The sequence below is a fragment of the Haematobia irritans genome, chromosome 5 (genome assembly GCF_050003625.1).
Source record: "Haematobia irritans isolate KBUSLIRL chromosome 5, ASM5000362v1, whole genome shotgun sequence".
Classification (NCBI taxonomy): Eukaryota; Metazoa; Arthropoda; class Insecta; order Diptera; family Muscidae; genus Haematobia; species Haematobia irritans.
This window is the reverse complement of record NC_134401.1, coordinates 5,218,965-5,246,281: the sequence shown is the minus strand read 5'-3', so window position 1 is coordinate 5,246,281 and position 27,317 is coordinate 5,218,965. Positions and strand designations below refer to the sequence as shown.

The window sequence follows — 27,317 nt, the reverse complement described above, 5'->3', positions numbered from 1 at the left end:
CGTTCGTTTCGGATATGAGAAATTGGCTGTTATTCTTATACCGTTGTTACTGGTAAATGCTACTTGCGAAGTTTGAAAGAATGATATGTTAACTAACATACATAATGGGTGCGATAACAATATATAGATAACAAAATAAACAAAACTAAATAAACTAAATTTGGTGAAAACCCCCGAATAAAGTACTCACTTGTAAACAATAACATGTGGTCGCCGATCGTCAGTCTATGTGGTTGTGTATAACGCACTACGCTTTACCTACCTTGCGCTACGTTTAGTGCTAAGACATATATAACGTCAAATGTTAGCATACAGCCCCCTCCCTTGGACGATCATATGCCCTCAGGACATATATCGGGACCGGCATCGTAAAAATTGACGCCGTTCAAAATGTGATGGTCAGAGGCTCTACCAAAGATAATATGTCAGTAGTACCCACAATTCCTTCCACTAAAAACAAATGTGCGAACATGTAAATGAAGTGATTCATTAAACGCAAATAAGTGTAGTAAAATATTTCCACTAAAAGTTAAATTGTTATTAATGATGTAAAAAATGCCAAATCTTCATCATGATGAATTTATTCAGTGCGTATGTTTTGGGGTTGTGGTGTTCTAGCCATTGATTAGAACGGAGAAGAGGCATTAAAGTGAACAAGAATAATACAATAATACGGAATACGGTCAAAAGTCGGTGTGCGAATCAAATCGAATTGTCAATGGTGATAATAATTGCACATTTTTCTTTTTGTTAATTATTGCTGCGCTGGACGTTTGTTATGTGATGATAACGATTGAAGCAATAATGCACCAAATTTTGCAATGTTTTAATTCGTTGCGAAGGACCTGAGGTGTCCCCATGATATAGTGATAGAGTGAAAATAGAAAGTACGAATCGGAAAATAAAAAAATGCATTGGAAGAAATAAATAATGCAAGCAACACAAGAGCCGCGTCATAGAAATACTATAGATATTGCTCGAGTTCCTAACGCATAAAGTAACACCCACCACCCACCCACACCTACCAATTACTCGAAAACCGCATGTGTTTGAATTCACTACCAAAATAAAGTATCAAGAATTAAGAATTAAATAAAATTATCTCTACCTGTTATTGCGGCTCTATTGTCATCTGAGCTTTGATTACCTGTAACCATTGAAACCTTCTAGACGGAAGAAATTAAGCTAATAATTCTGATGTGCTATTGAATAACTAATTGCCTTCTTAGTACTTGGGGTCTATGAGCAGAACCCATTATGACATATTACGTGTACTAACAGTTTAGCTGCTACCATATCATTTTTTGCGTGGTGTCGTTGATCGACCCGCCTCCGTCAGCTCCCATATCGTCCGGAAGCTACTGTTTTCTTTTGTTTGTTTTTTGTCATTTGGTCATTGATATAATCGTCATGTCTATATCGGAATATGGGAACGGCGGCAATACATCAATTAAAAGTGCAATACCACAATCCAACACCAATGCTGGTTATAACACACCATCAAAGCCGTCATCTTCAGGCCATCCCCAACAACCAGCTGTGGTAAATGCTGCTGCTTCCACAAAAAAATCGAAAAAAGCGACAACAACAGGCCTACCGGGAGCTGTTTCACATATTTACTATAAACATGGTCTCTTTCTATCAAGTTATCCAACATGTGCCACCAGCATTGCAATTGTGGCTATATTGTTTTCATGGTAAGTTGTTCTAGTTTTTAATTAAATCCAAATACAATTGCATTATATCGATTGCAGATGAACTTTGTATGTAGTGTAAATCACACAAACATAAAAAAAACATCAGGGCCTCGACTTTGAAAACTTTAAACTCAAATTTGAGTATTTTTGTCACAGTGAAGTTATATTCCTGTTCGTAATGCTAGATACATTTCCAGACTTGTTCTTCTGTAAGTGGTTTTAAAGCTATTATAGTACGGGAGCCACCGTGGTGCAATGGTTAGCATGCCCGCCTTGCATACACAAGGTCGTGGGTTCGATTCCTGCTTCGACCGAACACCAAAAAGTTTTTCAGCGGTGGATTATCCCACCTCAGTAATGCTGGTGACATTTCAAAACTTCTCTAAGTGGTTTCACTGCAATGTGGAACGCCGTTCTGGCTCGGCTATAAAAAGGAGGTCCCTTATCATTGAGCTTAACATGGAATCGGGCAGCACTCAGTGATAAGAGAGAAGTTCACCAATGTGGTATCACAATGGACTGAATAGTCTAAGTGAGCCTGATACATCGGGCTGCCACCTAGCCTAACCTAACCTAGTTCTATCTTAATCTAAGCTCGATACGTCTTAAAATTTGAAAAAGGCTGCTATTTGAAGGCTATGGGAACGTTTTTCAGAAAATAAACATACTTTGTCAATGGGCCTGCCATTGTATAAGCGAATATTTCTAGTGCTTAATCTGGTAAATAAACCCCAAGATTGAGTTTTTGTTTTGGTCTAGAAAATTGCCCCACCTACATAAAAATAAAATTTGGAGGAAGATAATTTTATTTTTTTTAATTTTATTTCTATTACAACTGAACTATAGCCCATCTAGTAATTTTACAATATCAATTTTAAGCCTAACTCTAATATTTAACATTAGAAAGCACTATTGTTGAGAAGTAATCCAGTAATTATACACTAATATATTTAAATATTTTTGTTAATCGACTAGGTCCATTTGAATGATTGTTCCTATTGTAAATATATAGACAGACAGAAGGATATGTCTAAATGAGACAGATTTAGAATCCGTGTCCATTGATATATAGATCTTCGATAATCACACTTCTAAAATCCACTTTAACTAGACTTCATTGGCCACATAAAAATAAATTTCAAATCTCGAAAAATTTGGATTTTGAGCGTAATATGTAGAGCCTATTATGTTAGTTTTTTTTTCTTTTGCTGATGGGAGTAGTTGGTAAGTAGTAAGTAGAGCTTATCAAAAGCATTTGCGATCGTTTAAATGTCTACTTAGCTAATCTTACCAGTTATTTCACTGCGAGAAACTTGAGGATATCCCCCACCAAATCCTCAGCCACACTATTTACTACATGGACGGCAGAAGTGCGCAGGCAGTTGAATATCAGTGTCGATGGCGAAATAATTCCGACCACAAATTACCCCAAGATTCTTGGGGTCACATTCGACAGCCTTTTCAGGTCGTCTGCCCATGCCACTGCAATTTGTAATAAGCTCCGTGGTAGAAACAAGGTCCTCAAGTCACTTGCCGGCAGTACTTGGGGTGCGGACAAAGAAACCTTGTTAGCTACTTATAAGGCAATTGGCCGGTCAGTGGTAAACTATGCAGCGCCAGTGTGGACACCGCAGACTAGTGATACGCAGTGGAATAACATACAAACCTGTCAGAACGCTGCCCTTAGAACTGTGACTGGGTGTCTCCGCAGCACACCCCTGGATCACCTTTATGTGGAGACAAAGATCATCCCTGTGCGAAGACACAACTACATGTTGTCAAAGCAGTATCTCCTGGGTTGTTATCGCAGTAATCATCCAAACCACCATCTCATGGATGCATAACCACCACCCAGGAACGTAAGGGTTGATATACATAATCTAGAGCGCGAGATCCAGCGCTACAAAAGAGAACCTCTAGATCAAGCAGCGTACCAGGCAGGTTTGAACAGGATTCATGAGGATACTGTAGCTGAAGCGGTGAGAAGCTACAAGGTTAATCCTGTTCTCGGAGTCCGTCCACCGCCCATAGCACCGGAGGAAAGAGACCGCCCACGGCAGACTAGGGTAGTTTTAGCCCAGTTAAGATCAGGCAAGTGCAGCCGCCTCAATTCCTATTTATCAGTGATTGATAGCAGCGTAGCTGACGTATGTCCAATTTGCAACCAAGGGCCACACGACACGCGTCATCTTTTCTCTTGCCCAGCTAAACCAACCCGACTTACCGCCAGGTCACTCTGGACGCACCCCACCTTAGTCGCAGAGTTCCTCGATCTGGCCACAAGCTGAAGTACCAAAGCGTATAACATAAAAATGGATGAAATCACAATAAACTGTTACAACAACAACAACAATAAATAGCATTTGTGCTATTTACTATATCTACTTAGCTCTCGATATTTCTCTAGAGAAGTACTAGTGGAATTAAAATGAAATTGATTACATATAATTTCCCGTTCCTGTAAATCGTATTCGTAAGAAGTTTCTCGAGTCACTTTTTTAAAAGTAGGGTTCCTTTGTACCAGAATATACATTGATTTTCACAAATTTCTATTTTAAAGTTTCCATTCAAACTTCAAGAATGTTTTTACTTTTATCTTGACACATATTGCATGGGTTCGACTCCTACTCCAAAGCTAAATATGAAGTTACATGTCCTTTGATATAGAAAAACCAAAATCAATTTTCTTTACTTTCAGTTACGAAAGAATCCTTTCATATAAGATAGGGGAACATGGTATAGGATATCTTATTTTACAAACAATGATCTAAATTTCAAATTTCAATGCACTATTGAACATGTTACAAATACTAAAATTTGTTCTTTGTAAATGTATGGCTTTCAAACTTTTCCTATTCATTTTTTTCATTCTATGTTTGAATGTTACGGGTCATTGTTGTTACTTAAGAATCACACAATTAATTTATATCAATTAAGAAAACAATGATAGACAAATGTTTCTGCTATTCATTCACTACACTCGTGTGCCATTTTTTTTTTTTTTGCTTTTCATTATCTGAGGTAACCTTTCGACATTTCTTTTGATTTGATGAATGATTTATGTTTTCATAAAACGCATTTAGACGAATAGGTGTTCTTTGACGAAATATTGCGATAGTTAAAGTCAACTTTTTGAACAACTTTATTGAAAATCTGAGTTTTTTTTAATTATCCATATTAAAACGATATCACCCATGAGTGGAAAAAAAAAACAATAAATTTAAGCTGCATTGTTGTAAAGGGGGTACTTCAGCATTTTCGCATTATCTGGTTGTAGCACTATAGAGCTTATAAATAATATTAAATCGATAATCCATATTTTTTGAATAATATTGATTCCTTAAAGTTGTTTGAATAAATGACCTACATGACATTTCTACGCGTGAATCCCTTATCAAATTACCTCAAAACCTGTCATATTGACGTATTGTTTAATCTTGGAAAATTACGTTATTAACCCCTAATAGAGGGTGGCATTTGTGATAATTAATAAACAAAAGTAGCTGAAAGAAATGGAATAAGATTTCTAAATGAAAGCTTACGTGACGATAGACTACGAAGGGGAAAAACAGTCATCAAATTTCAAACGATTTCATTTTGTTTTTTTTTTCAGAATTATTAAAGCCAAATTGAACTTAGTCAAACTAATTTCTCTTTTACGTAAATACACCCATTTTTTAAGCCGAAATAAGAACAAAACGACTACAGTGTAAAATGTATCGACTTTTGGGCAAGGAAGAAATAGGTCCTTTAATTTAGTAAATAATAATCCAAACCTTTCAATCTAATTTTTGGCAATTATTCAAATTAATAAATTGATGGCGAGTTTGATTCTCGGTCCGGATAGCACTGGAAAAAAATGTATTCGGGTGTCGAATTTTCATTATATAATCAGAAAAGTATGAAAGTCGATAATGTTGGTATTACTCTACCGTAACCATTTTCATTTCATTTATTATCGTACAAAGTGATACAAAAGTCAATAAATAGACCTAAAATCCTGCATCACACAAAATTGTAATAAAATATAAACTTCAACAATGGTATATATATATAAACAAAAAAAAACTAAATAAAATCTTCAACACAATGGTGTAGTAAATAGAAATAAATAATAAAAAATATTTATAAATAGTAAGTATACTAAATGTTAAATATATATTAAGATATAGTAGATATCTCCTACTAAGCGTTGAAAAATGGCTCCCCAGCCAAAGAACTTGCAAATGTGTATTTAGAGTTATGGAACACCCGTTGATAATGCGTTAACAATGATTATATTCGTGGTAAAGAAAACTCCAAAAACCTAGCTCTAAAAGTATTAATAGGAAAATTGAAACTGTGAAGGTTTAAAGGTAGTCTATTCCATATACGAGCAACGCGGACAATGAAGGAACGTTCACATATAGAATGCGACATACGAGGCAACATAATCTGTGGATTGCGAGTCGATCTGGAGAAAAACACGTTATCAAGAAAAAGCAACCTAGATCCACAATGGATGGCCCTATAAAAGAAGATCAGGTTCCGCAATTGAACGTACAGTGCAAAAGGCATCCCAAGGAATTCAATAGCTTGTTCCGAAACGTGGTCAAATCGACCCAAACTGAACACAAAACGTACTACCATATTGAATATCCTTTCCAGCCTATGCATATTCTCCCCAGTCGTACCGGAAATCACTTCAATACAGTAGCAAATATTCGACATAAGTAAACCAAATGCAAGGTTTCTCCTGACAAACAAGGGTAAGTACATGTTAGTACTGTAAAGCCTTCGTAGGGAAATGAATACCTTCGAAAACAAGTAATCAATATGGGCCCCAAAATTAAGTTTTCGGTCTAGAAAAACACCCAAACATTTCATCTCATCAACACCTGTAACTGGCGTACCTTTGTAAGTAACATCAATTCTCCACGGCTGTTCAAGTACTGGTCCAAAAGCAAGTATTTGAATTTCGAGACATTGACATCTAAGTTATTTGACTCCAACCAAGAACCAACCATATTCAAGACACAGTCAACACTTGTTTGAAGCTGAGAAATACAACTATTATGGAAAAAGTAGTAGTTCCTATACCGAAGTCTCGAGTTGTTTCTGAACCTGCTGATTTACGTCCAATTTCAATATTACCTGCAATTTCTAAAATTGTTGAGCATATTATGAAGGGCAGATACTTATGGCTACTTCTAATCTTATTCATGAGTCTCAATGTGCGTTCCGCCAAGGTCTAAATACTACGCATCTGCTCTTGTCACTGACGGATCATGTCCGCACAGATATTAACAATGGTTGCTCGAGCTCTCTTGTTTCTCTTGATCTATCTAAGGCCTTCGACTCCGTGAGTTATGCTAGATTAGTTGCTAAACTTGGTGGGCAGTTTGGATTTTCGTTATCGGCGTGTAAGCTTATTTATTCATATTTGAGAAATAGGGAACAATTTGTTGCTATGAATGGTGCAGAATCTAGCATTCTTCCACTTGCTTCTGGTATACCTCAGGGTTCAGTCTTGGGCCCACTCTTATTCATCCTGTATGTTAATGATATCCACTGCTACACTGATTCTGGGGTGTGTAGAACGTTCGTTTTCGCGGATGACGTTTTCTTTTTGTTTAGCGGTTGTGGTTCTTCTACTGAGAACTTTGAGATTGAGATTAATGCCGTGTTGGATCGTTTTAGACATTGGGCATTGATGAATGATTTGTTGGTTAATGTGGCTAAGACTAAAGCCTTGATGTTTAGGTCGAATAGGGGGCTCTCTCAATTACCCAATTTGTTCCTTGGATATGAACGCATTGAATTTGTTGATAGGCATCGTTGTTTGTTTGTTGTACTTGACTCGGAGCTCTCGTTTCAATTCCATATTGATGCTCTGTCTGGTAGGATCTGGTCTACATTGCGTAGGTTTTCTTCATCGAATTTATTTTTACCACTCAATGTCAGACTCAAATTGGCTCACTCGCTCTTAATGTCTCAAGTTCTTTATGGTCTTGAAGTTATCTCAGGCTGCTCTGGACAACTTTTTGCGAAGTTAAGACGAACTGTGAATGTGATTGTGCGCTTTATTTACAATGTTCGAAGGAGGGATTCTATTTCTGGGTGCGTAAGGCGTTTTCTTGGTCTCTCTTTTCGCAATTTTGTTGACTATCGGAATCTGATTTTATTTTATAAGGTTATATATTACTCTAGGCCTGTATCTTTACGCTCTTCCTTCTCCTTTTCGCGCTCGTCGAGGAATCCACAGCTATTTGTTCCCCGTATTAGGAGAAGTATTTTTGCTAAATCTTTTCAAGTGAGAATTATACGTTGTTGGAATGGGTTACCGCTTCAGTTGCGAATATTTTCACAGTGTAATAACTCCTTTCGGTTGAAACTGATGCAGTATATGGATTCGATCTTGCCACATTGAAACTACTCTTGGTCTAATTGTATATGTCTACCTCGTGCGGGACTAATATTATTTATTTATTTTTTAAATTTTTAATACTGCTAATTTATAGTTAGGCTGGGGAGCCGACAAATTGAATACTGTTACAAAAAATTTGTTAAGAGTGCAAAAAAAAGAAAACATAATGTATTTTGGTACTTGATTTTATTTAAATCATTTAAGTTAGATATATTATAATTTTAATTAGTTATTTTTATATTCACTTAAGAATTTTGTATTGTATTCAGGTATTCTTGCTAAGTAATATATATATTGGCCTATGAAAGGCTTTGTATTACTAATTGTTAAATAAATGAAATGAAATGAAATGAAAAGAGATGGATGTCATCAGCATACAGAAAAGGAATACAGTACTTTGGAATGCAGCTACAAAGGTCATTAAGATATAGAATAAAAAGCAATGGACCTAGGACCGCGCCCTGAGGAAAGCCACTACTAATTGTAAGTGTATTGGACAAATTGGGAGCGGCCTGATAAGTACGAAAAAATCAATTTACAGGCATCAGGACCAAATAAAAATTTGGTCCTCAATTTACCAATCAGCTTAAGGTAATCTACCCTGTCAAATGCTTTGGTTAAATCCAGAGCAACAAGCACACCACTCTCACCAGTATCAACAAACCCGCTTATCGTCTCCGTCAAATCCAAGAGCAATGAGGAAGTACCTAGACCTGTCCGAAAACCATACTGAAAACTGCAAAGCATCTGACGGTCGTCAACATATTCCTGTATCTGTCTCTTAATTAAATGTTCAGCAATCTTGGATAGAGCTGGGAGAATACTAATTGGTCTCATATCATTAATACAAGTCACATTCCTACTCTTCGGAATAGGGATAACCCGAGCTCTCTTCCAGGCTGTGGGGAAAACAGATGTCATAAACATAGTGTTAAATAGGTGAAATAGACATCGAGAAATATAAGGGAAAATGTCTTAATAAATTTCATGGGAATACCATCTACACCAAGAGAGCCAGATTTAACACGGTCCATAGCCCTGATAATGTCCTCCTCGAAAACACAATCAAAGGAAAAGCGCGAATCAGAAAACAATTCACTTCTCAAATCCGGTCTGTCTGAAACATTCCAGTTCGACATAACGAAGAAATTATTGAGATTATACGCATCAAAAGATACGCCATGCAAATCATCATCACTATATATACAACCTCCTTCACGGAGAACTCTCCACATCTGTGAGGTACCCATACCACTAAAAGTCTCCGTGTAGTAACGTCTACGCTCCCTACGAAGGATGGCCTTCGCTCGGTTCCTATATTTACGATAAACCTGACGATTTACGTCAGTCGGATGCCTAAGATATTCCTTGTATGCAATGTCCCTGAGAGATCTCGACATTAGGATATCCCTTTTCTTTATTAACCAAAATCGTCCTGAGACGAATCTTTCGTTTCGAATGAAATTACAATAACCTTAGATATATTTGCTATAAAGCCTCAAACTTTGTCATGAAACTATCCACCAAAGTTCCTGTGTCTCTGTATGATTTCTCAAACGATAACCTGACTATAAATTGTTTTAAATTAGGGGCTTTTAATGTTTGTGCATTAACACAAAATGTTTTCCGTTTCCACAACAAATATACAATTTTACGTGTGTTCCTTATCAATTTTTCTCTACGATGATCAATCTGCAATATTGACGTATTGTTTGCTGCGGCATATTATACTATGATGCAGGGCAAATACTGACGTTATTAAATCATATTAAGAGGGGATGTCTATGTACGCCTTTATATTACCAATAATAGTTGTGGAGATTATTAATAAACAAATTGAAAAATATAAACAAATTTGTACGTTTATTCTCTCGTAGGCATGATTAATATTCAATTTGAAAAGATTACGTGATATTAGGATTGAACTTAAATGACCTGCCCACAAACATTTCGTAGTTTGTTGATCGAGGCATAGTACTTTTGTGAAATATGTTTAATTTCTTGCGAAGCTCTAAAGGAATATTTATGTCCAATTTTATTTTTAGCTTTATGATAAGAAATCCCTCTTGTTATTGTCGATCCAACAAAGTATACAGTGATTCCAATTCAAAATGTTATAATTGTATTGTACGAATATGGTTAGGTTAGGTTAGGTGGCAGCCCGATGAATCAGGCTCACTTAGACTATTCAGTCCCGATTCCACGTTAAGCTCAATGACAAGGGACCTCCTTTTTATAGCTGAGTCCGAACGGCGTTCCACATTGCGGTGAAACCACTTAGAGAAGCTTTGAAACCCTCAGAAATGTCACCAGCATTACTGAGGTGGGATAATCCACCGATGAAAAACTTTTTGGTGTTCGGTCGAAGCAGGAATCGAATCGACCTTGTATATGCAAGGCGGGCATGCTCCACGGTGGCTCCCTATTAGGAATATACAAATATTGTCCATTGAAAGGAAACAATATCGTTAAAATTATGTTTCGATGACGAGTAAAAGCAAACATCATAGATTGGTGTGTTAGTTTTAGACGCAGTTATATGGCGGTGAACATGCAAGTTGCATATAAAAATCTATTTTTCAATGATGAAAATTGTCCAAAATTGATATTTTAAAAATTTTAGAAATACCCAAATTCCGAATACGTCCACATTTAACTTTTTTTTTTTTAAATGAACAATCCACTCTTTCAAACTATAAAACCTTAATTTTTTTTAATACGAACAATATTTCTTTACCACTCTTTTATATACTATTTTTTACATGTAAAAAGTCTTGATTTTAGTCTAAAATTCCAACATTTTTGTTTCGTTTACATTGCAGCTATCCCCTTATTAATATTCCACTACCCGGTACCATACCGACGAAAATCGTTTTACCTTTCGAAGGTAAATATCCACTATTTGGTGAAGGTGATCGTTCCAACTACTCTCTGGTTAAGAATATTTTCAATGTGAATAATGTCTCATATGAGCCTCATGTGCCATGGTCTCAGAGTTTGCCATTTTTCTATGTACAACAAATAACGCTACGTTCCAGTGTGCTACCTTGGACAGATGACATGCAATTAATGGATGCATTTCGAGCACCTCTTTATGAAGTATTTAGATTATTGGAAATTGTTCGAAATCATGAATCTTCGGAAAAGTAAGTAAACGATAATTGACCTTTTCTCACGTTTTAAGGATGGTAATTGTGGTGTTGTTTAGTATAGCTTTATTAAATCACTTTCAATTGAAATGAAATGAATGTAATCTTTGACAATGGCTGGCTTTAGCAGTAATAATGATTTCTTATTGTTCAATTTCATGCACATTCATCTATTTTCATACGATTCATTACTCGTAAACTATCTTTTTAATGTTCTTTTCAATTTTTTTTTCTATAGTCAACGCACTTTGGATAAGATCTGTTTACGTGTGGATAATGTCAAGCGTACACAAAATGAACAAATATTTCCGGAATATGATTGTTTAATGTTATCACCGGCTAATGTATGGGGCCAAAGCATACAAAATTTCACAAATGATGCAAATATTTTGAATACCATATTTCAATACCATGTAAGTACTTAAAAAAATTATTCCAAAAGTAAAAAAAAAATATATAAAAAATAATAGGTGGGTTTATTGGAAATTATCTGAAGTCCATAGGAGTATATTCTTATTTCAGAGGGGAACATTCATCAGTCATTAGTAATGAGGGAATAAATACGGCTTTCAGTCTAGCTTTTCTCAAGGCCAATTTTCCATGACTGTCAAGTATTATATTGGAAAGATCACCGGAATTTGAATTTACTTGAACCCATACAAAAAGAGATTCTAGTGCATATAAAAACAATTCTAAAATTTAATAATAATTGCAGTAATACAGATTATAAATATTTTTCCATAATTTTTGAATACATATATAGAGAGACATTCAATGAGCAAAAATATGTTTTCCTATAAAAATTTGCAGCATATTAATATTTTCGTCGTTATCGCTGATTCATTGTTAGAGATACCACACATTTCAGTTAGCAACAAAGATGATAGAGGAAACTTTAATACGAAAAAAATAGCAACAATGGATTTCCTTGAATTTTTTAAAAATGGCTGTTAAGTTTTTAATTTCAAACAAGCCTGTGGGCACAAATTGGGTTCAATAACAAAAGCAAAGAGATTTAAAAACCTTGGAACGTTTTTTTTTATTCATACCTATGCTTAAAATAAGTAAATGTTTAATTTTTTTAAACTTTTTCAGATTTTAGACTTTCTGGTTATTTTATTTTATTGTCTAGCTTGTTCTGTGGCTATTATAACATTTAGTACAATATTAAATACTTGTAACCGATGAAAATATGCTGATCAGTCCTTTATAATTGCAATTATCTGTTCAAATATTTAGTTTTGCATGCGAGTGGTTTGTGTTGGAAAGCAATATGTCGTTATGATCAAGCATGATAAACTTATGATTTTGTGTCGATGGGGCTTCGAATACCCTTCTCATACATACCCTACAAAGTTTTTAATTTCATTGAACATTTTTTATCAGTGGACTTAAAGTCTCTGTTCTTTGACTTCAAATGTTTTAAATAGACATCTTCTATGGTAGATTTCTTTAGCACACAAGCTTTTAAACTCTAATCTCTTATTTGAAACTAAACAAATTGGTGATTATTTTATATTATCAAACCAAATAAAAAAATAATAATAAATAATAAAAATATTCTATGATTAACTGGGAACCACTTGTTTTTGTTTTTGGCTACAAAACCCAAAACATCGACCGTGACATTGAATTTTTAACCCACTAATGCTACAAATAAGCTTCTTGAGAATAAATAATTATAGGTCAAGATATTAAATATCATTTTTAAGAAGTTTCGTATCCCTATATACGGTATCCGATTGTTCTCATTGGAAGAAGAAAAGATATTACAATTTTCTGTAAGCACATTATTAAGAACCTTGACAATGTAGTACAAAATAAAAATACTTTTTATGCATTTGTCAATGGGAAATTGTCGTTTTAATTCTGAAACCCCTGACCCTTGCTAGAATATCGTGGCTGATTTTACCGGCATATAACTTTACTAAGAAATTTCGCATCTCAATATACAGTATACGAATGTTCTCATTGGCAGAAGAAAAGATATTACAATTTACTGTAAGCAAATTTTCCAGTAGATCAAATTTATTAGACCTTGACAATGGAGTAAAATATAAAAATGCATTTGATCAGGAGAAATGGTCATTTTGTTTCTTAAACCTCTGAACCCCCTAATATTGAAATAATATCTCAGACGACAACTACTGCAGCTGCTAGAATATCGAAGCTGATTTTGTCGGTGTATAATTTTACTGCAACCTCTGGACAAATGACTAATTGTTCATAAATCATATTTAAAAACTTGTGAATTTTTTTCGTTTATCATCGTATTAGTGTTAAAGAAAAGATAAATAAAATAAATTGAAAAAATGACAATGGCTTGCACTTCGTAGGTACGTAAGGGTCATATAATCAAAATATTAAAAACTTACTGCAGATATGGGTTTCCTCAGAATAGTTGTAGGTGTGAACCACATGCCCCATTATCATGACTCATTTACACTTTTTCTTTATCAGCTTTTTAGTAATTTCCAATAATACTAAAAGCAATGTTAGCTAAAAATATAAGACAAGATAGAATATTGATTGGTATCCCCTTATTAGACTATTGAATGAATTGCGGTTTTGTTTTTTGTATTAAATAGTTCGTAGTTCGTATTTTTATGGTAATCTATTCAAAATAGTAATAGGTGGGGACCATATGTCTGCTCTATACAATTGTGTAGCAACGGAATTTGGTGTTGGTAAAAAAGCATAACATTAATATAAAACCATATAATTTTATAGAAACCTACAAACGTTCGTCAGTCCATATTCATCTGCCCACGGTTCTACTTTCACACCTGGATTATTCAATATTTGTTTATTTTCCCCCTGTTTAGGGCTTTTACGGGTCGTCATTTTTTTTTGTTTGTTTGTAGTTGTTGACTAACAATATTTCCTTTTGGATAACTATTCTAAACAAAAATGTAAATATACGGTCGATTTGTTATTATTGTTGGTATTAATAGGGTTTTGTTTTTGCGTTCATTTGAAAATTTGCAAACATCGACTAACCGATCTACAATGAATTTATTTGCATTGCCATAGAAGTGATGATGCTGCCACTATGTCTTTCAGTTGTATGCTCAATATGATCACAATGATGTGGATATGTTATTGTTGTTGGTATAAAATCGTTTAATTTCTATTCTTGACCAAGAAACACAGCAAAAAAAAAAACAAATATGTGCATTAGAGAAACACGTCAATATGTATGAAAATTTATATTCTTTAATTCATATATATGTGTGTACATATATACGAATTTTTTTTGCATAAAACTTTTTATTTTTTTTTTTAAATTATGCCTATTATTGTTCAAACACTCAAAGTAGCCTGAAAAACTTTACCTTTTTTTTAAATAATTATACCCTACTCCCCTGTGGAAAAAATGGTATTATCAGTTAGTTCATATAATTGAAACACTTACATAGAAATGAAATAAACCCATGGTAAACGATAGCTCTATCAGTATTAAATCCATATGGCTCTTTGGATAGTCCTAATCTTCAAAAGATTCGTTTAGGGACAGAAAGGAAATTCTCCTTAATAAAATGAATTAAAATGAATTTGTGGACACTGTCCCAGAAAAATCAACCATCAAGGGTTGGTGTGGAAAGTTTAGACTTGAATTAAATATTAGCCCCTCTAGACATAATATTGTCGAAACACAATGGTGATTCAAAGCAGTGTTTAGAGATGATCTCAGCTTAGGGATCGATAGTTATCAAACATGGCTCCATAATTTTACTCAGATCCCGATCCAACGGGTAGAGAAAACTAACAATCAACTGGATAGGCTTTTCTATCTCCATGCTACATGGCTGATTTCGAAGATTTAATCTTGTCTTGGTTAAAACAAATTCATACACACAAAAAATTTTTTCTCTGATTCAATCACGAAATTAATTGATCCAATTCATTTTTTAATTGAAACGTCTTCAATCACGAAAATGATAGTATCAATCACAGTTTTAATTGGGCATAGAAAAAATTCTTGATTAAAAATTAATTGATTTTTTCAGCAAAATTCAATTAATTTTTTAATTGATTCAATTAAAAATTTAATTGATGTTGATTGCAGAACGCAATTAATTTATTAAGGTAACTATTTTTAAAAAGGTAACTATTTTTAATTACTTAGTTAGATTGTCTTAGAGTTTTTATTTGGATTAACAAATGATTGTTTGAAATACATTTTTAATTAAAAAAGTAAAATAAAATCAGCACTTTTTTTAACTGAATTAGTCTTCCGAATTTGATTAAAAAGTTAATTGTATCAATTAATTTTTTAATTAAACATTTTAAAAATTTCAATCATTGACTTAATTAACTTAATGTTTCTATCATGATTAAAAAGTTAATTGTATCAATTAATTTATTAATTGAAAAAATTTTCAACTTCAATTAACTTTTTAATTGGAAATATTTTGGTGATATTTTTTTCTGTGTACCTAATTATTGCTATTCATTATTATCATTTCAGAATTTACAAAAATCTAAGGTATCGACTGCAGAAATGTTATTTGGTCTCCCTATGCAAGATACTGGATTTAAACGATATCCCCTCAGAGCACGCTCACGCATTATACAATTTGCTCTAACGCTCATACTCAAACAAAACGATCGCGAGTACATTGAAACGTTAAAGCAAAAACTTCTTGAATATTATCCACCACCGCAGATAGGTGGAAATGCAGGAGCATCACAACAACCGGTACAAGAAAAGACATCCATCACATACATATTCTATCCAGGAGAGTTTAAATTGTGGGAATTTCTACCGCTCTCCATTGCATTTGTATTGCTCTTTACGTATGTGTACTTTTCGGTGCGCAAAATTGATGTTATACGTTCGCGCTTCCTGTTGGCCTTGTGTGCGGCAATTACCATTTTGGGAAGCCTGGTGATGTCATTGGGTCTATGTTTCTTCTTTGGCCTAACCATAAGTCTACAGTCAAAAGATATCTTTCCATATTTGGTTATACTCTTGGGTTTGGAAAATTGTTTGGTAATTACACGTAGCGTTGTTTCAACGGACGAGACATTTGATGTGAAAATAAGGGTGGCGCAAGCCCTGAGCAAAGAAGGCTGGCATATTTCAAAAACTCTGCTTACCGAAATTACAATATTAACCATAGGCTTGGCCACATTTGTTCCTGTTATCCAAGAGTTTTGCGTGTTTGCCATAGTCGGTTTGCTATCCGATTACATGTTACAAATGTTGTTATTTTCCACCATTTTGGCAATGAATATCAAAAGGCCAGAGTACTCAACTGAAGCGAAACATTTGCCCAAAATGATGTTGGCATTTACTGGAAATTCTGCTGGCAACTCTAACCATAGCCCTGGACTTGCTGGTAACGGACGCCCTGATTTTAGATTTTTCGGTAATTCTGCAACATCAGCAAACAATGTGGGAAGTTTTTCTCCAACGCCATTTGGAGCAGGTATTTTCCATCGTTCCCAGTCGCATCCAAAATTGGCTTTCGGTGATTTTGGTGTCCCCAATGGGCAAGATATCAAGAGATCGTCTATTGCCCTAAGTCCCAATAATAGCCCAGATATACCAAAACGATTGAAGATTGTGAATTTTTGGGCCCGAACACGTTTCTTTCAACGTGCTTTTATGGTATGGATGAGTGTTTGGATATGTTCCATTGTATACAACTCGGGATATTTAGAGAACTTATTTGTTGTGGATAATAATCGAACTGCGGGTCTTGGAAACTATGAAATTCAACGTAATTGGATGGCTGGTCGAGGGGCTGTATCAAGTTTCTTTTTCAACGTTCATTCAGCTATTAATGCCGGAGCTGCCAACAACCAAGAAGGAGGTCATAACCCCTATGGTGGAAATAGCGTTTTTGGGAATGGCTTGAATGCTGGACAGGAAGGTGAGAAAAGTTTTGCAGTTTGCATTGTTTTTTTTTCCTACTAAATTTTTTTCTTTTGAAGGGCCTCCCTTGGAAACTCAAATAAATGAAACTGAAGTCGAACTTAAACGCCTACTTTATCCTGACTTTGAGCTAAATTATTTCCTTTCCAATTTTCATTGGTCGACAATAATGAAGCAGTACAATGTCTCTCTGAAGGGTCGTTATGTTACCATTTTACCCACAATTAAGTTGTCACATGCAATAAGTCCGGAAAAAGCTGTTCGAGGACGAAATCCCCAAGAAAAAGTTGTACAAAATTTCCAGTGGAAGGCTTTGGCAGCCGCTTTGGATCCTTTGGACTTCAACGATGATGAAAATCGAGAATCGCCTATATTTATGCCTGGCGGTACACCCCTCTTTCCTAAAAGTCCAATGGAGATTTTCTTTGCTATAACTCTCTGCTGTATTAGCGTATTTGTCTTGTGCTATACAATGGTGGTATTCTATCGTTGCATTTGCACCCGCAATTATGCCGAATGGCGTTCAAGTTGGAATGAGTCTTCGGATTTCACACAAAAAACTGAACAGATCCTTGAAGGTGTTCCCACGCAAATTGCCGGACATAAACATCGCATAGAATGTTTAGTATCAGATGGATCGAATATCATTAGTTGTTGTCTAAAGGGCCAGATTAAGGTGTGGGACGCCAGAAGTGGTGAAAATATAACCACCATCAATAGGGGTGACATGCAGGTTACCACACATCGCGAAGACGGAGAAGTGGTTGTGAGAAAATTGAATTCATCCCCGGTTTGGTGCTTGGATTATTTTGACAATTTAATTGCCGTTGGCTGTGCTAATGGTCGCATTGAATTGTGGGAAATGCCATCTGGTATATTGAAGGTAGGCATAGTAGCGGCGTCCTTGAAAAAGCAATTAGTTAATAAACAAACTAATATGTTATATTAAATTTTCCCCTCTACTCCAGTGCACTTATCATGAAGACTCGAAACGAAACCAAGGTATCACCCACATCTACTTGAACAGTGATCGTGTAATTGTTGCCCGTTTATGTGGGCGTTTGGATTTCTATCGCTTAGAAACATATTACAAAGGAAAACAAATCGATTGGGGTTTCACGTCGGCCTATCGCAGAAGTAATAATTGCAACAAAACATATAAGTGTGGATACGAATCTTCATCACTTTATGTCGTTTTATTTCAGCTCACGTACGAACAAATTCCACTGGTAGCATTGGCCTGATGCAGCACCCACCACATCAGGCCCATCAGCGTAATGAAAGAACGACCAACGAAGAGATGAAATGCATACTGAGAGGTGTTCGATTGGCTCATCAGCAGCCCATCACATGCATGGAGGTGGTAAATGAAATGGTATTTACGGGAAGCCAAGATCATACTCTCAAGGTATGTTTCAAAAGCTAAAGTAGATGAATTAATTTACGACTATTAAAATGATGTATCTGATCTTTGTAGGTGTATAGCTTAAATAACACAGATATAGAATACACATTACATGGTCATTGCGGTCCCATAACATGCCTCTTTGTTGACAGATGGCAGCCCGGTACAGGGGGCTCTGGTTCACAGGATGGTCTACTTTGTGTTTGGGATCTCTTCACAGGAGCATGTATGTACAACATACAGGCTCATGATGGTGCGGTCAGCTGTTTGGCATGCGCACCCAGTTATGTTATTTCGTTGGGTACTGACGAACGCATTTGCGTGTGGGAGAGGTTTCAGGGAAATTTATTAACTACCATTAATATCTCAAATGCTTATTCAAGTCTATTGATGTTGACACCTTCACTACTAGTTACAAGTAAAATGGGTAAGTGTATATATAGAGAGGAATTTTTCTGTGTATTAATCTGGAATTTCATTTTAGGATCTCTTATTGTTTGGGATGTTCGCACAGGAGAACCAGCCAGAGAAGTCAAATTGGATTTTTCCAATTTGCATTTATGTCCCAAGGTTATGATGTTAGCCTACGATTCTGTTGTCTGTGATTATGGCAATGAGATACGCGTTGTGCGATTTCCCATTGTTGCTGACAAGTCTAATTGAATATGCTGCCCAGACTCCAATCATAGACCTTTAGCATTATAGATTTTTTCAGTTTCCAAAAGTGGTGGGGACACCAATGATTTTTGAACTGAATGCACATAAACAAACATGTTGATGCAGCTGTCCAGTAGTTTTAGTTATCTTCTAGTTTGCGCTTTTGTAGACCCTAGGTTGGTAAAATAAGATCCATAGACAGACATGAACATAATTTCTCTCATACATATTTGCACAGCCGTCGGCTTTAGTTCTAAATAGCCTTTCATTGTTTAACAATATATGGTAATGTTTAATTAATTATATATTTATAATATTTAAGTTAGTTTTTCTTCGTTGTCCTGAGGTAATTCATAAGAGATTTTAGACTTTCTAATAATAGTATGGTAATTTCCTTATGTAAGGTCTTATTATTTAAGTTTTTATTGCTGGACTCTTCTAAGAGGAGCAAAAAGTAATGATAATTTGCAGAATACTAAAAAGCCTTATTGTCTTTGTATAAGTTAGTTTATTTCTTTTTCATCTTTTTTTTACCAGTGACTAGTGTGATGTGAGTGTTTGATTTTATACTATAAATATTCTTTCTGTAAGAATGGGATGTTTTTTAGATTTCCTGGTCATTTTTCCATATGAACTATATTTAATTTATTATATTTATTGCAACTATATATGCATACACTTGTATTTTTTTACAATTCTCATTTGTTTAATTTATAACTCATGACTGTTTGCAACCTTGATTTCATGCTTGTTTTTTTTTTTCATCATTGTGTGTTAAGGTTTTTTTTACGTGAACTTTTTTCTCAAGCAAAAAGAAAATATATAAATATAAGTTATTTTTGTTAAACAAAAAGTTAATAATATTAACTTAAGATAATATGTATCCCCTTTACATATTTATATTTTGAAGACAAAGACATACATTTAAATAAAACCTTCTATTTTTCATAAACTGTAATAGCAATTTTCTTTTAATCCAAAGCATGGTTATAAAAATAGTGAACGTGATGTCCCGTTGTTATGCGCCTTTCAGACTATGAGTTAATCCGGACGACTGTGGTCGTGTCGAACATATCCCATATTTTGGCCACATTATAAGTTAAGTCCGAAGGCATAATCGATACTGCTCCCCATAATTTACCGATTATTTAGTCATCAACGAATTGTCGTATCGATTGGACACACTGTAAGATTCTTTACAAACACAGACATTCCGTCCGGAAAAACTTATGGTCTGTAAGACGCATTAGAAGTAAATTTACGGGAGAATTTCAACTGAAGATTTATAACGTTTCACATTATATCTTTCGATTTTTTTTTTTGAAAAATCATTGATTTAGTTTGAAAGAACTCATCATTCAATTCCTTGCTTAAAGCCCGGTATGCAGTTCTTGCGAAAATTCCTATTGCATGTCAATACAGCTTTTCCTTATATTTCTTATGGGAGCAAAGTGTAAACAATCGATAACAACACCTCACGAAATTTAGCAAAAATACCAACGCATTTCTTATGGGTAGCGGAAATTTCGTTGGAGGATCATACTGGCCTTAAAGAAGATATTCAAACATAGCAAACAATTTGGTAGTACGCCGATAAGACGGTTCACCTTGTTTTTATTATGGGAGCACATGTAAAAAATCGATAACATCGTCCGAAAAAGGCAAACGTAGCTCCCCATTACTTATGGGTGGTGAACACTTTTCTGGAGGTATATACAGACCTTAAATATGTTTTTGTGGCTTGAAAAGTAAGTTGTATAGTCCAAAACAACTCAAAAGTATTTAAATGTAGTCCTTTTACAGCCATTTTCATATAGCGCTGTTAGGATTTAACTGTTAGTAAAAAGTAATATTTGTAGATATTTTCTCTCCGGGTTAACTTTATCTAAAAAATGTTCGTCAGTTAAATTTATAACTGGCATATGACTAAACTAGTAGGATAACAGACATATCCCTAGAACGGTTTACAATTTGGTTAACTGACCTTACACTATCATGAATGTGGGGGTTAAAACAATTAAATAATTAAAAAAAAAAATTCTTTGAAAATGGAACAAAAAATTTTAAAGAGAAATATCAGTAACTTTTATGTGTTTGATAAGTTCCTGAATTAAATAACAATAACACCATGCCAAAAACGAAAAACAAAACGATGAAAGAAAATTAAAAATAAATATTTTTTGTGGCTTCTTCAGAATATTATATTGCAAGTAATTTCTTTTCATAGGCCTCTTGACACCTTGTCATCTGTCCACTCATTTTCAGAGCACAATGCTGCCTCTAAACTACTAGATTGTCTTTACCGTCAATAAATGGAATCTAACAAATGGGCAACCCTGGACAAATGCCGATAACCTAAATATTAAAAACAAAAACATGGTTCGTGTTGGTTTACAAATTTCTGCAAATTTGGAAAACGTCGAGGAATTGAGAACTTGTCATCCTGACTATTCCTTCTTTGTGAAATTGACCTGCACAAATTGTGGTGAGACATCAGAAAAATGGCACGACATTACGGAATCCGAAAAAACCCAGCAAGATTCACGGAATCCTGATGGTTTTAATTTCTATATGAAATGTAAGATGTGCAGTCGAGAAAATTCTATCGATATAGTGGAAAAATCCAATGGTAAGCACTAGTTTCATATTCTACCTATTTTCCACAATTTACCAATGGTGCAAATAATAATTTCATTTTATTCGCTCATAGTTTTTTCAACTATGTTAGAGAGAGTTGGTTAATTTCTTTCTCATTGAAAGATACCACAATACCAGCGGGTTAATATAAGGCTTGTTTTCTTTTAGTACTTGATATCCAAGCCGTGAGGGTATTTTAAAAGATTCTTCTATAACAATAATAATTTCTTGGCAAAATGCCAAGAAATTATTATTTTGCAAGACATTAGTTTTATTTCCTTTCTAATTTGATTTTATTGTTGAATTAAAGGTTCTTGTTTCTTTTTCAGAAATTTACAGCCAGGAGGATAGTGGCAAATTCAAAACGATCGTAATTTTCGATTGTCGAGGTAGTGAGCCAATAGAATTTTCTCCTCGTTCTGGTTGGATAGTAAAAGCTGCTGAAAATGGTCAAACTTTTGAAAATGTTGATCTTTCCGAGGATGATTGGGTTGATTACGATGAAAAAAATGGTAATTCAGTGGGCATATATGAGTTTGCATCTAAATTTATTAAATTGAAGAAGTAAAATGTCCACAAAAACAATATACTCATACATACATATATGTGTTATGTACTTTTTTTTTAATTTGTTTATAAATATAAATATGTTGCGTAAACGTTTTCTGAGTTTTCATACGGGGTAGTAGGGTTGTTAAAACCATTTTTAGTGATTTATTATCGACATGTTTTCCATCCTTCTATGAGTTAATTACAGAAGGCCGGTATGCAGTTCTTGCGAAAATTTCTGTTGAAAAGAATACAGTTTTGCCATGGAAGAAAAATGTAAACAATAGATCCTAGCGGAATTTTCGGGAGCAAAAATATCAATTCATTTCGAATTTTAAAACAAAACTTTAAATCAAAAATGCAAAACTATATAAAATATGCAAATCTTGACAAATCATGGATGGAAAAGATCCAAAGCATTGATTGTGTGACATGCCATCTTTCTAAATTCATTGGTTCAATAAAGATGACAACTTGCTTGTATTCGGCGCGAAATTCAAACATACCACCTACCTTTAAGCGTAGTAAAAACGTTTTCTGCGTTGATTTTATGGTTTACTTCAAATAATTTAAAAGGAGCTATTTATCTCCAAACAACATTGATAGCAAAATAGTGTCACTTAATAGTCTATAAGGGTAGGTACTATGTTCGGTTTTCGAGTTGAAAACCACTTTCGCGATTACTTTTCCTTAAATAACCAAAATTATAAATGAAAACAAACTTATTCCTGTAAAGTCTTGCCGAAATCTAGAGGAACAAGAAACTACGCATCAATTGAATTAATTTGTCTGCTTTATATTGAACTGTTTTAATAAAGTAACCACGAAAATTTCAACGCGAAAAGCGAACATAGTACTTACCTTCGATTTTTATAAATCCCGATATTCGGGATTTCAAAATATCCAGGGATTTTTTTCGAGATTCTTTAAATATTTTAAGTAATAACAATCTACAGCGCCAAAAAATTGTTGTACGTTATACTGCGTTCGCCCTAGACAAGAAATCCTCGTAAACGAGGATTTTGACCGAAATCCTCCTAGATCTCTGTAGATATCAAATATCAGCTGGCTCGTAGAGTATTTCAACAAAACCACTTTCAAAATCCCCTATAATGTCTTGTACAACTGTGGTTTTAGTACTAAAAATGCACTTTTTGCAACCCTGCCCCAATTTTCCATGTAAATGAATGTGTGTGTGCGTGTGCATATAAATCCTCAAATCTACGAAATCTCGTTATTTTGCCAGTCCGAACACTTGAGATTTGTAAAGAAATTTTGGTTCTAAATAGCGAGATTTGGTGTATAGTGCGAACGTAGTATTAAACCAATTTATTTTAATTTAATTTTATTAATAAAAGAACATAAGAGTAAATTAAAAAGCAATTTCAAATTGCTATCATACTTAATGAACACTTACAGCCAATTTATCATATCTGAAACAAATGCTTTCGTTCGACTAGGACTCCCAAACTAGCTGAATTTATATAGGAAAATCCGCTGTTTTTGCGCCGTTCAGACTATAAATTTATGCAGCCAAATATTGGCCACACTATAAGTTATGCTCGAAGACATAATCGATATTGCAGCTTGTTTATGGGATCAATAACACTTTTACCGATATTTTACTTACGTCCGTGAGTAAAGACATAAAAAATAATAAATATAATAAATTCTTACTCAAGGTGTACCATAAATGTTTATTAACTCAATTTGTCCGGTATGAAATCTAAGGGCCGTTTGCAACGGATAAAAACTTCAATTTATTAATAAATAATGCTATAAAGACACAAATTTAAAAAATTGGGAATTAAAAAAAAAATAACCGGTAACAGCCCTAATATTGAATTATTTGAAATTTCCATACGAACATCCCTATTGTATGTGAAACGAAATCATATGCAAACAATTCAGAGTTGCACTTTCTTCGTGTAAACACACTTTGCTCTCACATTGACATCTGGTGTGTGTGTGTGTCTCGAAAAAGCCCGCAAAAATTATCCTCATTCAAAGGAAAGGACATTAGTGAAAGTACATTTGAAAAGACATTAATAATTGAAATGAAGCGAAGACGAGGAGAGAATTATGGGACTGAAGCTAACAAGGAAAATGAGGTAAGTTAAGAGCATTATGTATGTAAAAGCTATATCTAAGATCTGTACCAAATTTTAAATGAACGTTAATAATATGCAAGTTTAATATATCCATACTGATCAATGCCAAATTTAATAAATAAAAGTAAAGTGATCGAATTTTCGCTCAAAAACATCGATTGTCCATGTTAAATTAAAAGATGGTGAGAACTAAAATTGCGGGCATTACTACTCAAAAAATGCTCCACTGGGCGTTAAACATATTGGGTGTGACGTACGAAGGAAATATAAATTGTATATATTAAACCTATTACTACTATTTATATCTTGAAAAAGGACATTTTTGCTATGGATGGAGAATCATATAAATGATAATGAAAGCACAAATGCGTTGATTAAGCCAGTTAGATGATAGATTTAAGAAAAGGGGCTTCGCGGTGCAGATTCTGGAAATTTATGATAGAAAGTATGAATGTAGTGAAAGTATCAATTATAATTTAGAATGTCTTGAAAGAATATCCCAAAACTAACATCCTTGACTATTAAAAACCCTACTAAATTCTTACAGCAAATAAGCGTTGCACCCAAACGTAAAATGTCCACAGAGGATAGATTTTCCTCTAAGGCCAAAAAACCACGATTTTCAGAAAACTATATTGAAGATAATGAAGACCGCAGCAAGCGTTTTAATGATTTGCTAAAACAAACGGAGAAACTGACAAGTTTCATGATTAATAACAACAATATACCGTCTCAAACGGACCAAAGGTATGTTAAATTCTCCTACATATGTATTTAATCAATCTAAACATTTTTTATGTACAGAAAAAGTCTTGGTAGATCCAAGGCACGGAGTAATATTGTTTCCGATGATATTGAAAATAACAATGTGTTTCGTTTCGACTCGTCTCCTGATTACATAAAAAATGGCGTAATGCGAGATTATCAAATTCAGGGTCTGAATTGGATGATATTTCTCTATGAAAATAATATTAATGGCATTTTGGCCGATGAGATGGGTTTGGGTAAAACTTTACAAACCGTTTCGATTCTAGGCTACCAAAAACATCATCTGTAAGTTTTTCCAAAGAAAAATAAAACGATAGTTGCGATTACACTATGTTAACATTTTAGAAAGAAATCCGGTCCACATATTATTATTTCACCCAAATCAACTATTCAGAATTGGATGAAGGAATTGAAGAAATGGTGCCCAACATTAAGAGCTGTTTCCCTCATTGGAGAAAAAGAAAGTCGTAAGGCATTCAAACGAGATGTTTTTTCAACTGGCGAATGGGATGTATGTGTAACGTCGTATGAGATGTGTCTGGTCGAAAAACAGGTAATAAAGAGAATCGATTGGGAATACATGGTGGTGGATGAGGCGCATCGTTTGAAGAATGAAAAGTCGAAATTTGCCATGTACGTTAGAGAATTCAGATCAAAACATCGTCTTTTACTTACTGGCACCCCCTTACAAAATAATCTTCATGAACTATGGGCTCTATTAAATTTTATGCTACCTGATATTTTTAATTCTTCGGAGGATTTTGATGAATGGTTCAACAGCGACGCCTGTCTGAACGATGATTCGTTAGTTGAGAGACTGCACCTGGTGCTTAAACCATTTTTGCTAAGGCGCTTAAAGATAGACGTTGAAAAAAGTTTACTACCCAAAAAGGAAACGAAAATAAAAGTGGGTCTTACCAAAATGCAAAAAGAATGGCACAAGAAAATATTTCAGAGAGACGTTGAATATACCAACGAAAAAGGAAATGTAACAAAAATGCGTTTGATTAATAAATTTATGCATTTGCGTAAATGTGCTGCCCATCCATATCTCTTTGAAGGTGCCGAACCTGGTCCACCCTTCACAACTGGCATGCATTTGGTTAACAATTCAGGAAAAATGATGGTTCTTGACAAATTATTGCCAAAGTTAAAGGCACGGGGTTCTAGGGTGTTGTTGTTCTCCCAAATGACACGAATGTTGGATATTTTGGAGGATTATTGTGAATGGCGTTCCATTGAATATTGTCGTTTAGATGGTAGCACGCGCCACGAAAACCGTGAGCGAATGATTGAGGAATATAACGCCAAAAATTCAAAGAAATTTCTTTTCTTACTGACCACACGAGCTTTGCAGGGCATTAATTTGACATCAGCCGATGTTGTAATAATATATGATTCCGATTTCAATCCTCAAATGGACCTCCAAGCAATGGATCGTGCCCATCGCATAGGACAAACGAAACGAGTAAGAGTTTTTCGTTTCATTACAGAAAACTCTGTTGAAGAAAAAATATACGAGATAAACGAGAAAAAGTTGAAACTGGATAAAACCGTGATTCAGCATGGTCGCACTGATCTTCAATTGACCAAGGATATATTGCTTAATGCCATTCAATATAGCGAAAATAATACAGATAATATAAATGACTTTAGCATTACCGACAAAGATGTTGATGCCATATTGGAAGCGGCTTACTTAGATGATGAAGAAAACGATGAGAAAGCAAAAACTTAAAAAAAAGAAATTGATATAGTTTTTAAGTATACGAACTAAGCCCAAGAAGTTTGCCAAATCAGTATTTGTTTTTTGATATATGAAGACATTTTGTTTTTTTTTTTAAGTTTTGTGTTTTTCGTTTTAGTAGCATTAGTATTGAATTCATTTTTGTTTGTTTGTTTGTAGGACATATTTGTGTCCCAAATACAGATAAGAATTAAGTTTAAGTTAAAACGTTTTCATATAAGTGTTGATACATCAATAAAAGATCTTTCCTACGTTTTCAGTATGAAATGCAAATGTTTTAATTCGGGAATTGTTTATTTATTATACA

General features: G+C 34.4%; 3 protein-coding genes across 3 annotated transcripts; all 3 read left to right on the top strand.

Annotated features, from left to right (window-relative positions):
- The first annotated feature begins 417 nt into the window (after positions 1-417).
- On the top strand, positions 418-20,156 carry SCAP (SREBP cleavage activating protein). The gene is made up of 9 exons (XM_075308774.1): positions 418-1,697; positions 10,926-11,249; positions 11,491-11,665; positions 15,724-17,134; positions 17,196-18,019; positions 18,105-18,273; positions 18,342-18,544; positions 18,614-18,968; positions 19,026-20,156. The coding sequence occupies exons 1-9, from the start codon at positions 1,411-1,413 to the stop codon at positions 19,202-19,204; spliced, it is 3,927 nt and encodes a 1,308-aa protein (XP_075164889.1). The 5' UTR covers positions 418-1,410; the 3' UTR covers positions 19,205-20,156.
- Positions 20,157-21,537: 1,381 nt separating this feature from the next.
- LOC142238238 (UPF0587 protein CG4646) lies at positions 21,538-22,494 on the top strand. Its single transcript, XM_075309829.1, has 2 exons — positions 21,538-21,827; positions 22,165-22,494. Exons 1-2 carry the CDS (start codon positions 21,575-21,577, stop codon positions 22,401-22,403), a joined length of 492 nt encoding a protein of 163 aa, XP_075165944.1. The 5' UTR covers positions 21,538-21,574; the 3' UTR covers positions 22,404-22,494.
- Positions 22,495-24,277: 1,783 nt separating this feature from the next.
- LOC142238617 (chromatin-remodeling complex ATPase chain Iswi-like) lies at positions 24,278-27,277 on the top strand. Its single transcript, XM_075310307.1, has 4 exons — positions 24,278-24,495; positions 25,043-25,242; positions 25,300-25,548; positions 25,609-27,277. The coding sequence occupies exons 1-4, from the start codon at positions 24,442-24,444 to the stop codon at positions 26,999-27,001; spliced, it is 1,896 nt and encodes a 631-aa protein (XP_075166422.1). The 5' UTR covers positions 24,278-24,441; the 3' UTR covers positions 27,002-27,277.
- Positions 27,278-27,317: the final 40 nt, after the last annotated feature.

Excerpts from the sequence above, each read along its gene's own strand:
- SCAP (XM_075308774.1), top strand. The coding sequence starts at position 1,411 with ATGTCTATATCGGAATATGGGAACGGCGGCAATACATCAATTAAAAGT. Across the intron at positions 18,545-18,613 it reads GCCAAGATCATACTCTCAAG|GTGTATAGCTTAAATAACAC; the intron begins GTATGTTTCAAA and ends TGATCTTTGTAG. Across the intron at positions 18,969-19,025 it reads ACTAGTTACAAGTAAAATGG|GATCTCTTATTGTTTGGGAT; the intron begins GTAAGTGTATAT and ends ATTTCATTTTAG.
- LOC142238238 (XM_075309829.1), top strand. The coding sequence starts at position 21,575 with ATGGTTCGTGTTGGTTTACAAATTTCTGCAAATTTGGAAAACGTCGAG. Across the intron at positions 21,828-22,164 it reads TATAGTGGAAAAATCCAATG|AAATTTACAGCCAGGAGGAT; the intron begins GTAAGCACTAGT and ends TTTCTTTTTCAG.
- LOC142238617 (XM_075310307.1), top strand. The coding sequence starts at position 24,442 with ATGAAGCGAAGACGAGGAGAGAATTATGGGACTGAAGCTAACAAGGAA. Across the intron at positions 25,243-25,299 it reads CCGTCTCAAACGGACCAAAG|AAAAAGTCTTGGTAGATCCA; the intron begins GTATGTTAAATT and ends TTTTATGTACAG. Across the intron at positions 25,549-25,608 it reads GGCTACCAAAAACATCATCT|AAAGAAATCCGGTCCACATA; the intron begins GTAAGTTTTTCC and ends TTAACATTTTAG.